The sequence below is a fragment of the Heliangelus exortis genome, chromosome 1, assembly GCF_036169615.1.
Source record: "Heliangelus exortis chromosome 1, bHelExo1.hap1, whole genome shotgun sequence".
Taxonomy (NCBI): Eukaryota; Metazoa; Chordata; class Aves; order Apodiformes; family Trochilidae; genus Heliangelus; species Heliangelus exortis.
Window position 1 is genome coordinate 147,094,795 of NC_092422.1, and position 12,058 is coordinate 147,106,852.

General features: G+C 46.0%; 1 protein-coding gene across 1 annotated transcript; it reads right to left on the reverse strand.

Annotated features, from left to right (window-relative positions):
* Positions 1–1,125: 1,125 nt before the first annotated feature.
* Positions 1,126–12,058, reverse strand: POLR3H (RNA polymerase III subunit H). The gene is made up of 7 exons (XM_071732133.1): positions 11,983–12,058; positions 11,402–11,527; positions 10,196–10,292; positions 5,130–5,216; positions 4,075–4,138; positions 2,560–2,767; positions 1,126–2,001 (listed from the first exon to the last, which is right to left on the reverse strand). The coding sequence occupies exons 2-7, from the start codon at positions 11,510–11,512 to the stop codon at positions 1,948–1,950; spliced, it is 621 nt and encodes a 206-aa protein (XP_071588234.1). The 5' UTR covers positions 11,513–11,527; positions 11,983–12,058; the 3' UTR covers positions 1,126–1,947.

The window sequence follows — 12,058 nt, forward strand, 5'->3', positions numbered from 1 at the left end:
CCTTTCAGCCCCTGCTTACCCTGTTGCTGGGAGGGTGGGAAAGAACGTGTTGCAGATATGAGATGTTACCAGCCCAGTTCTCACTCTGTAAAATCACTGCTGTGCACAAAAACACTGGGTAAAAAAAGAACCCTCACGGCTGTCTCGCACTGTTTATTTCCTGACATTAACCTACCTAAGGGAGGTAGACTCGTGACCATCGGTGCCTTCCTCTCCAGGGCAAGAGAGCCACTACTGCAGCAATGACAAACTTGCAAAGACTGAGTGATTTATATGCTTTCCCAGCACTGTGCAGTGAGCTAAGTTTCCTCAAGTGCTCCTCCAAAACAGCAGCCTGCTGTTGAGGAGTAGCTCTTTGGATCAGTACATAAAGCCCTGCAGCTACCACCTGGAAGCTCTGACCCTGCACTGTGGGAGCTGAGCACAACAGCTCCTTGGAGGTACCTGGGTTGTTTTCTCCCCACTACACAGGCACTGCCCCAGAACAGTCTGTGGAAACCTCTCTGACTGTTGAGGTTCTAACGTGCTTTACCCAAATTTCCACCTATACCAACGGTAGGAGGTGTTCTACAACCAGTTCCTACTGTGTCTAGCTGATGGTGTAGCTGAACACTACTGCTCTATAGGCAGCATTCAGTAAACTTGTCTGAGCAGATGGACCTCTGTTTATTACATGAGCCTAAAGAATTCTAGGCTCCCTTTTAATTAGGGCAGTGCACCAGGAATAAAAGTTCAGAATCAAGGGGTTCTAACAACGCTGCAGGGAGGGTGCTGGTGACTCAGGCCTTTGTTTTCACAGTTGAAGGTTAAGCAGACCCACTATCCTGGGGAATTACAGCCCCTTCCTGCCAAACGTGGCTGGCTTTGTAATTATGTGCAACATCACTCTCTTGGCAATAGGCCCTGCATAGATTTTACTCTGTGTTTTGTTCCCCTCTTTCCTTTCACTGCTGTCAGGGAGGGTGATGGCAATTGTTTGTTATTGGCTGTTGGAGCAGAGCAAAGTGTTGGTCTCAACACTGTCTGCCTTGAAATCCAAGTAGCTAAACTGCAGGAGGCAGTTTTTTCTTCCTGCTAGGCAGGAAGCTAATATTTTCCCCACAAACTGTGCAGGAAGGCAGGCTGTGTTTTTTTACTATTTATTCCATTTCTGCTGCTAACACACCCCCCACAAACAAGTATTTCACTTGCTCAAAGCAGCCTTGGTCCAATTCAGTTCAGAATTATGAATTGTCAAACGCCTTTAAAGTTTAGCTAGTTCCACATAAAACCAGCTTACCTGGTGAAGTACTTCCATTCCACAGTAAGCAGCCTGTAGCCTTCCACAGTGGTCATCTTCACAGAACCTGAGCTGCTTTTCAGTACACCACTGTCATGCCAGTTCTCTTTGGCTGGCTTCACCCATGGGTTACTTTCCCATTCTTTGCAGACATAATCACCACCTCCCCTGCCCTCCCAGCAGCAGCATTTTACAGGTCTCCAGAGGACCACACCTCTACTAGCTTGAGACTTTTGCTTCTTCTCCATTCCCTATCAAAAGAATGGCAGGTTTCACCCCTCTGAGATTAAGCACTCAGCCCAGGGGAGTGATCCATCTTGACAGGCATTCTTTCCTGCCTTCATGCATTGAAGTCAACTCCCTTCTTAATTCAGGCAAGTAAAGACCTCCCCAGTTTTCCCTCCAGGGCAGGAGACCAAAGCTCCAGCTGAGTTTGTTGCTGCTGTGCTCAAGGCTTTTTGTGCCTGTAAATTCACTTCTACAGATCAGCGAAGACATTTCTTGAAAGCGACTGTCTTGATCTGGCAGGTTGGAAGCTGAAGGGGAAACAGAGAATGGCAGGTCTAATTTCTCATTCAGCTTCAGAGGAGCAATGAGCACCAGCAGGATGCCACAATCCCCCAAACATCCACGAGAAAGACTTTCTGCAGAGCAGGCTCTAATGGCAGCTAACTGTTTGTCCACCACGACAGGAGGCCCAGGCCTGGCTCACTGATTGATCCCTGTGCACAGAGAGAAGAAAAGGGTGTGCAATTATAAACTGCATTGAGAGCACAGGAGTAAATGCATAAAAATATAGCATTTCTCCCCACAAGTTATAGATGAGATACTAACACCTTTCTGTGGCAGAGCTTGCCCAGCATTTGCCCAAACTCCTCTAGAAGACACAGCTGACACTTCTTTAGATCCATCTGTCTCTTGTGTTGCACTCAGGTGGGCCTTATGTCCAAATACTGCAAGAAAAACACTGGTCCTCTCCACTATGTGCTCGTAGTCTCACTCCCTACCTGCAGATGCTGCATCCACAATCTGCTTTAAATCAGCCCCTCAGGGCAACTCCACCAACCACCACCAAGTGTTCCAACGAGAACACTTGGCAAACAGTGTGACCACAAGAACAATCTCCTTTCTCCCCTTTTCCACACCTTTAATTTTGTGGCTAGCTTTGCTTTCATGGTCAGCTTAAAGCAATCAGTTCCTTGAGAGAGGGATTCTACTTTAGTCATAGAATAAACCATTATATCCACAAGGCTCTATGAATTCTGCATGTAGTTACCTACCACAAGAGTGTATGGTGCTTCTTTCTTCTGGACTTCTTCTGTGGCATTGGAAGTGGAAGCCTCTGCAGAGCTGGGACCTGTGGGTGATGTATCCACAAATGTTTCATCCACGACTCGGAAGCGGATCTCCTCTCCAATGTCCATGTAGAGGTCGTGGGCCCCTTCTTCTGTCTCGTATTCCCACACCCACACCTGCTCCGCTTCGTCGCTGGCCACACCAAGGGTCAAGGATGGAAACAATCAGTAATCTTCCCAACAGGCCACTTCCTGACAGTTCTGGGAACAGACTCAATTTAAAGCCTTTTCACAATTATTTCTCAGACCCCAATGCACTGTCCTAGGTCACCGTCTGCGCAGCCCAGACCCCAACACCTTGTTTCTGATTTTCCTGCTTCATGGTGTACGCTGCTGGGCAGTTGAGCCTCCCTGCCTCCAAAAACCACCCACCAAAAACCCTGAACCAAACAAAACCCCTCTGATGTAAACACTTTGAAAATACAAAATATGTCTCTCGAATCAGTATTTTTTTTTTTTCTGCTCTTTTTAAAATATACCAAACATCCTCAATTAACAGATTTTTCCCCAAACTTAACTAGCTTCTGTTTTATATCATGCTTGACAAGCTCCTAAAGATAAGACTGCTTATCCAGTCGCCTCCTGGCACATGGTCCAGACAAAGGTAATAAAGGACTGAAAGATAATAATAAATAAAAGAGAAGTTCTTGAGATGGCAAAATCTGTGTTATTTCTAGCAAGTCTGTGTGCCAGTGATTTATGAAAAGACAGAACTCCTTCTGCTGTATAAAACTCCAAGAGAAAAAGGAGAAGTGTGCAGCTCTTCTTCCCCCCCTCTCTCGGCACTTGGGCTTCAGCTACGGGACAGAGAAGCGGCAGGAGCGACAGACCCTACGCACCCGACTACAGCCAAAGGCCAGGGCCGGCAGACGGTGATAACATCTTGATTACTCTCTCCTTCTTTTCTCTTCTTAATGACTCTTCTCTCCAAAGTAACTAATTGTATAAATCCTAAATAAATCCTTTTAACTTGTTAAAATCATAAAGCCTGGTTATTTTCGTAAATTCACGCGTCGTCTATGAGTAGTGGCTGAAATTTCCTCGCAAACAAAATATAAATAATAACTCGGATCGTTACACCCTCAAACCAAAGACCTCACCTACTCTAAGTAAGTGTATTAGACACCCCATATAACTAGACATTACATGATGTAGTAAAACTGGCAAAAGCAGCCACCAAGACCAGAGGCAGGGATTACACTGTGGTAGTGTAGGGGACACTGCCAACCATATTAATCACTGGGCACAATGATCCTGCAAAACCTAATAAGCGTGAGGCCTGTCTGGCTGTGATAACAGTCTGCTGGACTCGCCTGACACAAGGGCTTAGCTTCTGCCACCAAGCACCTTCGCTGTGGCGGCCGGGAATGCCTGTTGGGCCAGCATTGCACAGTCTTTTGAAATGAAGCAGTAAAGTTATCACAGGTGATCAAAGGATACAACTTAGCTGGCTGCTGCAGGGATTCTGGTGGGATGACAATATCATCAAAGAATCCAATAGAAACTGGGGAGAAAATTATCCGATTAAGAATTAAACGCTTCTTCACAAATTACATAGCACGGTGACTCCTAAAATGCATTTCTAGACTCATTCTCCTTCCTCATTCAGGAAGGACATCTGAGATCACGCAGGAATTATTCTTTGAGCCACAATGTTCACTTTCACTTGGCAGCAAAGGAACCACCCAGCTGAAAGTACATAGAGCAACAGAGGGCACAGTCTTCCTGCCCACTGGGAAAGGACAAGGCAGTTTGGAGCAGGGTTGGAAATGTAAGTGTTCCAAGAAATGAGTCAGATGATGCTATAGAGGTCTGTGCCTGAAAAGAGCTTAGAAATCACAGATGTAACACGTTAAATAAAGACCAGTATAAAGTTAGAACAATCCCCACCTCCCCCTTGAGATTCTGTGACGCTGAATTTTATCAGAGAGTGGAGGTGACCAAATGCAGCAACAAATGCAGCCAAGATAATCGCATTGTCCCAACTTAACAACTGAGGAGCTTGCTTGCATGAAAGACTCTTACAAGAAAGGCAAGCAACTCATCAATTATGTATGCCATGAATCTGAAAGCATTTTGTGCTCACAAAGACTGTTTTCAGCTACAGAAAATGATCATGAATTTGCACAAAAGTACAGGAAGATACACTGGACCAACACAAGCTGACGCTACCACTTAAAAAAATTAAACCAACAAGTTCTGTTAACTGAATCAAAAAAATAAAACCAGTCTCTGCTACAGATAGGCTCTGCCTGTTCTTCCTGGGCATGCACATGAATGACAAAAGGAAAGGGGAGTGCAGACAAAACCACCAAGGACAGGGGAAGCTGACAACCTGGAACTACCAACCACCCTTGGGTCAGAGCAGCGCTAGAGGCCAGTAACAGTCTCTAACCAGCCTACAGGCAGCACGGTACAACCTGAAATCACAGGATCTCAACAGTCCCAAGAGCTCTGCAGCTCATGCGTCCCTAATGTTAGAGGTTGTGGCTTACCATGAACACCATCCTGACTGCAGCTTTTAATCTGTCCGATCAGAATCTCATCCAGGAAGGGATGGAAGACCACGTAGCGGAAATGCACTGAAGGAAAACAGATCAATAATGTTACATCTGTGTTGGTGAACTATACTCCTTCCACAGGGTGGCAGCCATCTCCACCCTAGTTAAACCCACAGGTCATTACCCAGTACTTATCTTTCAAGTAGGCAGTGATGAGGTAACCACCAGAAGTCTAGGGGCAATAAAGAGAGATTTCAAGGCCCTGGGCTGGCTGGTTAAGGGATCAGGAGCACAAGCAGTGTTCTCCTTTATCCCTCCAGTTGTGGGGAATGATAAGGGACTAGTCAGGATGAGCCAGCAGATCAATACGTGGCTCCAAGCCTGATGCTGCTGCCAGGGGCTTGACCATGGCTTGATTTACAGGAGACGAGGCCTGCTGACTAGGGATGGGTATAGCTTATCCTGCAAGGGGAAAAAGGTCCTAGGACAGGAGTTGGCAGGGTTCATGGACAAGGTTTTCAACTAGGTATGAAGGGTCTTACAGGTGAAACTGGGGCCACTAGAGAGGAGCCTGGATGTAACATGCCAGTGCTTGTGAAAGAAGAGGGCACTAGTAAAGTCTTACAACCCTGGTTCTTTGTGAAGGAGGAGGATATTCCTTGTGGCAGGAGGAACAAAAGGTTTGGTGAGAGGTTGGTTACTTCGGAAACATCTGAGTATGGTCCAGAGGGTATTAGGGCTTCTCCAAAGGTGGCCCAGCTGAAGTGCATCTACACTCATGATGGGTAACAGCAGGAGGAGCTGGAGGCCACTGTGCAGATGGAAAGCTATGCTATGGCTACCATCACAGAAACATGGGATAACTCGCATAGTTGGAATACTGTGATTGATGGCTACCAACTTTTCAAAAGAAAAGGCAAGGAAGGAGGCAGTGGAGTTGCCCTCTATGTTAGGGAGAGATGTGATTGTCCAGAAATTAATGATGGTAATGGCATGGTTGAAAACTTATGGGTTAGGCAGAATCAAGGGAAATGTCAATCAGACGGACACCATTGTGGAAGTCTGCTACAGAGCACCCAACCATTATGAAGGGGTTGAGAAGGTACTTTACAGACACTTGAGTGAGGTCTCACAGTCTCTACCTCTTGTTCTCATGGGGGACTTCAACTTCCCAGATATCTGCTGGAAATATAATACAGCAGAGGGGGAACAGTCCCAAGGGTTCCTAGAATGTGTAGGGTGGTGGTGAGGAAGCCTACAAGGGGAAGCACACTCCTGGACCTGCTGTTTATTAATAGAGAAAGTTTTGTGGGGGATGTAAAGGCTGGAGGCCATCTTGGGCAAAGTGACCATGAAATTATAAAGTTTTTTATTTTCAGTGAAGCAGGGAGGGGAGTCTCCAGAACTGCCACCTTAGGCTTCAAGAGAGCAGACTTTGATCTCTTCCAGACCATGGTCAAGAGAGTCCCTTGGGAGGCAGTTCTGGAGCACACAGCAGCCCAGGGAGGCTGGGCATACTTTGAGGAGCTAATTTTAGAGGTCTAGGAGCTGACCATCCCCAAGCCACAAAAGATGAACTGACAAGGAAGGAGGCCAGCCTGGCTGGACAGAGAGCTTTGGCTGGAAATCAGAAACAGAAATAAAGTTTATGGGTTTTGGAAGACAAAATAGGCAACTTATGAGGATTACAAAGATACAGTGAAGATGTGTAGAGAGAAAATTAGAAGAGCCAAGGCTCAGCTGGAACTAAACTTGGCCACTGTGCTGAAAAATAACAACGTTTCTACAAATATATCACCAATGGAGAGGAGAAAAGGAGAATCTCCATCCTTAATTATATACAGAGGGAAACACAGTGACCAAGGATCAAGAAAAGGCTGAGGTACTCAGTACTTTCTTTGCATCAGTCTTTAACATCAGGACTAGTTGTTTCCTGGGCACACAGTCCCTTCAAATAGAAGGCAGAGATGAGAAACAGATTAGGCCCTATGTAATCCATGAGGAAATGGTTATGGAGCTGCTTCATAAGCTAGACACTCATAAATCAATGGGGCTGGATGGTTTACACCCTAGAGTGCTAAGACAGTTGGCAGATGTTGCCAAACCTCTCTCCATCATCTTTCAGAAGTCCTGGCTAACCGGGGGTGCCCCATTGGACTGGAGATTGGCAAATGTGACAGCTGCCTTCAAGAAAGGATGGGAAGAGGATCCCAGTAACTACAGACCTGTCAGTCTCACCTCGGTGCCAGGGAGAGTCATGGAATGGATCATCTCAAGAGCCACTACAGATCAGCTAAAGGTCAGCCAGGCAATCAGGCCCAGTCATGGAAGGCAGATCCTGCTTGACAAACCTGATCTCATCCTATCTCAAGGTGACCTGCTTAGGGGATGAGGGAAAGGCTGTTGATGCAGTCTACCTGGACTTCAGTAAAGCCTTTGACATTGTCCCCATAACATCCTCATGGAAAAGCTGGCTGCCCGTGGCCTGGATGGGCACATACTCTGCTGGGTTAAACACTGGCTGCATGGCTGGGCCTGAAGTGTTGTGGTCAATGGAGTTAAATCCAGTTGGTGGCCTGTCATGAGTGGTATCCCCCAGGGCTCAGTGCTGGGGCCACTCCTATTTAACATCTTATTAATGATCTTGATGAGGGGATTGAATGCACCCTCAGTAAGTTTGCAGACAACACCAAGTTGTGAGGGAGTGTTGGTCTGCTGGATGGCAGAAAGACTTCACAGAGGGACCTGGGGAGACTGGATCATTGTGCTGAGACCAAATGTATGAAATTCAGTAAGGCCAAGTGTCAGGTCCTGCATTTTGGTCACAAAAACCCCAGGCAATGCTACAGGCTTGGGGAAGAGTGGCTGGAAAGCTGCCTGGCAGAAAAGGACCTTGGTGTATTGATCGACAGGGTGCTGAATATGAGCCAGCAATGCACCCAGGTGGCCAAAAAGGCCAATGGCATTGTGGCTTGTATCAGAAATTGTGTGACCAGCAGGACTGGGGAAGTGATTCTGCCCACGTGCCTGGAAGTGGTGAGGCCCCACCTCGAGTACTGTGTTCAGTTTTGGGCACCTCAGTACGAAAAAGGACAATGAGGTGGTGGAGCAAGTCCAAAGAAGAGCAACAGAACTTGTGAAAGGTTTGGAAAACAACCCTTATGAGGAGTGACTGAGAATGTTTGGGCTGTATAGTCTGGGGAAACAGAGGCTGAGGGGAGACCTCATCACTTTACAAATACCTGGAAGGAGGTTGTAGTGAGAGTGGGGTTGGTCTCTTCTTACTGGTAACAGACAACATGACAGGGGGAAATGGCTTCGAGTTGCATCAGAGATTTAGGTTGGATATCAGGAGACACTTCTTTACAGAAAGGGTTGTTAAGCAGTGGCATGGGCTTCCCAGGGAGGTGGCTGAGTCTCTATCCCTGAATGTGTTTAAAAATTGCCTGGATGTGGTGCTTGGGGACATGGTTTAGTGGTGGGTCATCAGGAATAGGGAAACAGGGTTAGGACAAGGCTGGACACAATGATCTTGAAGGTCTTGTCCAGCCTGAGCAATTCTATGATTCTATGAAAATCCCACATCCTATATGCCCTCTAAAATTCTTGCCCAGCTTCTTTCGCAATTTCCTGACTAGATAGAAAAATGGAAATAAGAGGTCTGATTCCTGTTTTGTATGAATAATGACAGCAGATGATCAGCATGCTGTTCTCTGCTCTTCAAGCTTGCAAAAGTTCACAGAATAGAACAATAAATTAAGAACATGGATCAGAACCTCTGCTTTAGTTAAGTGAGCATTCCTGCACAATGCTTCAAGGCCAAGAATAGCAGTTGAAATTATACTTTATTGTACTGTTTCTGCTCCTTCTATTTGTCACCAATGCTGTATTTTCTTTAAAACAAATATCAGATATCAACTATTATCAAAGTACATAACATTCTCTAACATGACTGCATTTTTCATCCAGGTTAAATAAAACAATGTTTCTAACTAAGCATTTTGCTTTTATAATTATGTTATACTAAGACAATCTTAGCCAAACAATGCTTACGAGCAATTTAACCTCATTTTAGCTGTTTAGCACTCTGTGCTCCTCATAAAATTGAGCAGTACATTAGAGATATTACAAGACACAGCAGGGTTTATTAAAGTACTACCCCAGATTCTGGAAGCAGTAGACTTTTTCCCAGCTCAGAGACAATATAATATCTTGTTTCAGTTCAATGAGTTAAGAAGTTAAGAAGCTGAGTGGAGATTTAAGCAACCAGGAGAACCTGACACCCTCCTTCAGTATTAGATCTTTTATTTGCAGGGAGCAAGTTCTGTTGGGGTTAAAATTTAGAGAAGGGGAGACACACTCAGTCAGTCCAGTTCCCTTCTAACAAGAAATGTTCCACATGCTCAAGATATGCTTCCACACTGAAAACTGATGCTAGAAAAGGCACCTCTTTCCAGCTTAAAAAAGCATGACGTTTGCTTTTACGCATTTACTTCCAGTTTTCACTCAGACAGATTTGACTTAAGTCAAAGAAAAGTAGTCATTTCTTCCTAAAAAAAAAAGAGGTCCCTAGACAGATCTGGTTCAGCATACACTTCTAAGTCTCAAACAAAAAGGTAGCAAAACTTCCAGCTGGAAAACAGCATCAAACGCTGTGCAAATGTTATATTCAGAAACATGTTTCAACACTCTAGCAAAGGAAAATAAGCTTCAAAAAGAAAAAAAAACAGTAAAATGCAGAACAACTAATAAAACCTACTTTAATGTGTGTATTTCCAACAATATTAAATTAAATTAACCCCTTCCTTATCTCACTCTCATGGCTCTAATTGTAGAACAGGGATGGACTACTGGAGAAGGCAAACAGGACTGGCTTTTTCAAACTGTATTTGTACTCAAAAAATGCACCACTTTCCTCTTGCCTTCCAATCAGAAACAAAGTTAAGGCTATGAATGTCAGTAAGTTCCTCTAAACTTACTTTCCCTAAGAACTGAACTCATTTTACATTTCCAGATCACTAACCTTTTGCCCAGCTATGTAACAGAGGACAAGAATATACCTTTGGTGTGTGATGCACCATCTCCAGGGAATATGTATGAGTCTTCCAGCTTTGTTATATCATACAGGCAGATGCAGAGGCCAACGTTGTACACGACCTGATCAAAATAAAATATAAATAAAGAGCAATAAATCAAGCAACCCGCCAGGTTAAATCGAGCAAGCCATCAAATTCATACACAGTGCACACCCTCCCAAAAGAAGGCAATAGAAAGGGTGGCAAGATGGAAGGGAGGCTGTTTTGGTGCACTCCTTCAGCACCCCCAAAACTAATCACACTGCTTTGAAGGGGAATCCCAAACTTAGCCAAGTGTTATGGGAGGATGTGCTTTCATTGGCACTGCTACAAACAGCAACCTTTGGGGTAACTGTCAGCAGTGGGAGAACCTGACCTGTTAAGGTACAAAGCAGTTGCCCACAGGTATCATTCATCAGCCCCACAGCCTGTCCAAAGGCTAAATGTGCTTTTCACTGGAGTTACACTTTCAGAAGCCTTTAGGCTTGCCTTTGTCTTAAATTATGCTTGCTCTGGGGAGAGATGAGAACAGGTCTCTCCCTGCTGCTTCTGTAATGGCCTCACAGCCTACAAAATCTGAGGCAGCTGCTAGTCATCAGTATATGAGGACAGAGTTTTGCTTTTCATAACTTGTCTGCATAATCTGCTGTTCACAGTCCTTGATCACTTCAGGCTCTCTTTAAGCTCCTCTTTTGAGTTTGGTTACCAAGCTGCATTTTGAGATTTGCACCTGCTTCAGGCTGAAAGCCATATGCTAATCACAGTCCCAGGGACTGCACAGGGAAAATGTGACCTCCTGGACAATGACATAACATTTTTTCAGATCTTGCAGCAAAGACCAACTTCTTACTTTCACATTGTATTTCAAGTGATAAGCACAGAGATGTCAGTTACACCTTTATTTCTTCTCCCATTATTACTCTTATGCATTTGTTTACATTGTCTTTTTTAAAATTCCTCCACTGGATGGATTAGTTAGCACGTTTTTCTGGCCATGTTTTGGATCGCCTCTCTATACACAAATCAGCAGCTCCACTCAATTTTCTTCCATGGCTGTCTCTGTTTACAGTCTCTGGTGGCCTTCACCTCTAAACTATTCTGACACTTCACCCACATACCTCATTGGGAACAAATGAAAAGAAGAAATGCTTCAGGATGCCTGCACCAACCTACACATGACCCAAGCTTTACCTTATTGGCCAATTTCTTGTTCAGCTCTTCAGCAATGGATTCATTCAGTTTCCTTTCAAACTGCCAGGGAGGAATTCTTACTGTGTCAGTCATCTCTACCAGGACAAACATGGTGGCAGAGGGCACCTTTGGGGAGAGAGAGAGAACACACCACAGCCTCAGGAACTGGAGCACTGCGGAACCAACTCAGACACCAACCCCCTAACAACAACTGATAGGGGGTGGGCCTAAGAAGCCACTCACACGCTTGGCACGGAGCTCAGTGGAGATAGCACAAAGCTTAGCACTCCGGCTACCCCAAAAGGACGAGGGGAGTGCGTCTGTGCATGGGAGGTTTGGGGGGTGGCAAAGGAGGCCGCGCAACAGCCAAGGGGAGGCGACGCCAGGAGAAGGCGGCCACAACACCGCTGTCGGGGATGGGCGGCCAAGCAGGGAGAGGAGCACACCCAGGGCCGCGCCGCGCCGCCCGGCAGCCGGGAGCTCGGGGAAGCTCTGAGGAGCGCTGCGGGCAGACCAGGAGCGGGGAAACCCGCTCCGGTCCGGTCCGGTCCGGCGGGGCCGCAGCCACCCCCTTCACCCACCTGCCACACGCGGAACCCCGCCGCGCGCTCAGCGGCCACCCGGCACTTCCGGCAGCTCAGCCAATCACCTTCGGGG

Bases quoted from the DNA above. Each gene is read 5' to 3' on its own strand.
- POLR3H (XM_071732133.1), bottom strand. From the start codon at position 11,512: ATGTTTGTCCTGGTAGAGATGACTGACACAGTAAGAATTCCTCCCTGG. The intron at 10,293-11,401 runs GTAAAGCTTGGG...TATTTTGATCAG, and splicing joins ACAAGAAATTGGCCAATAAG to GTCGTGTACAACGTTGGCCT. The intron at 2,768-4,074 runs GTATCCTTTGAT...TGGTGTGGCCAG, and splicing joins CTGCAGCAGCCAGCTAAGTT to CGACGAAGCGGAGCAGGTGT.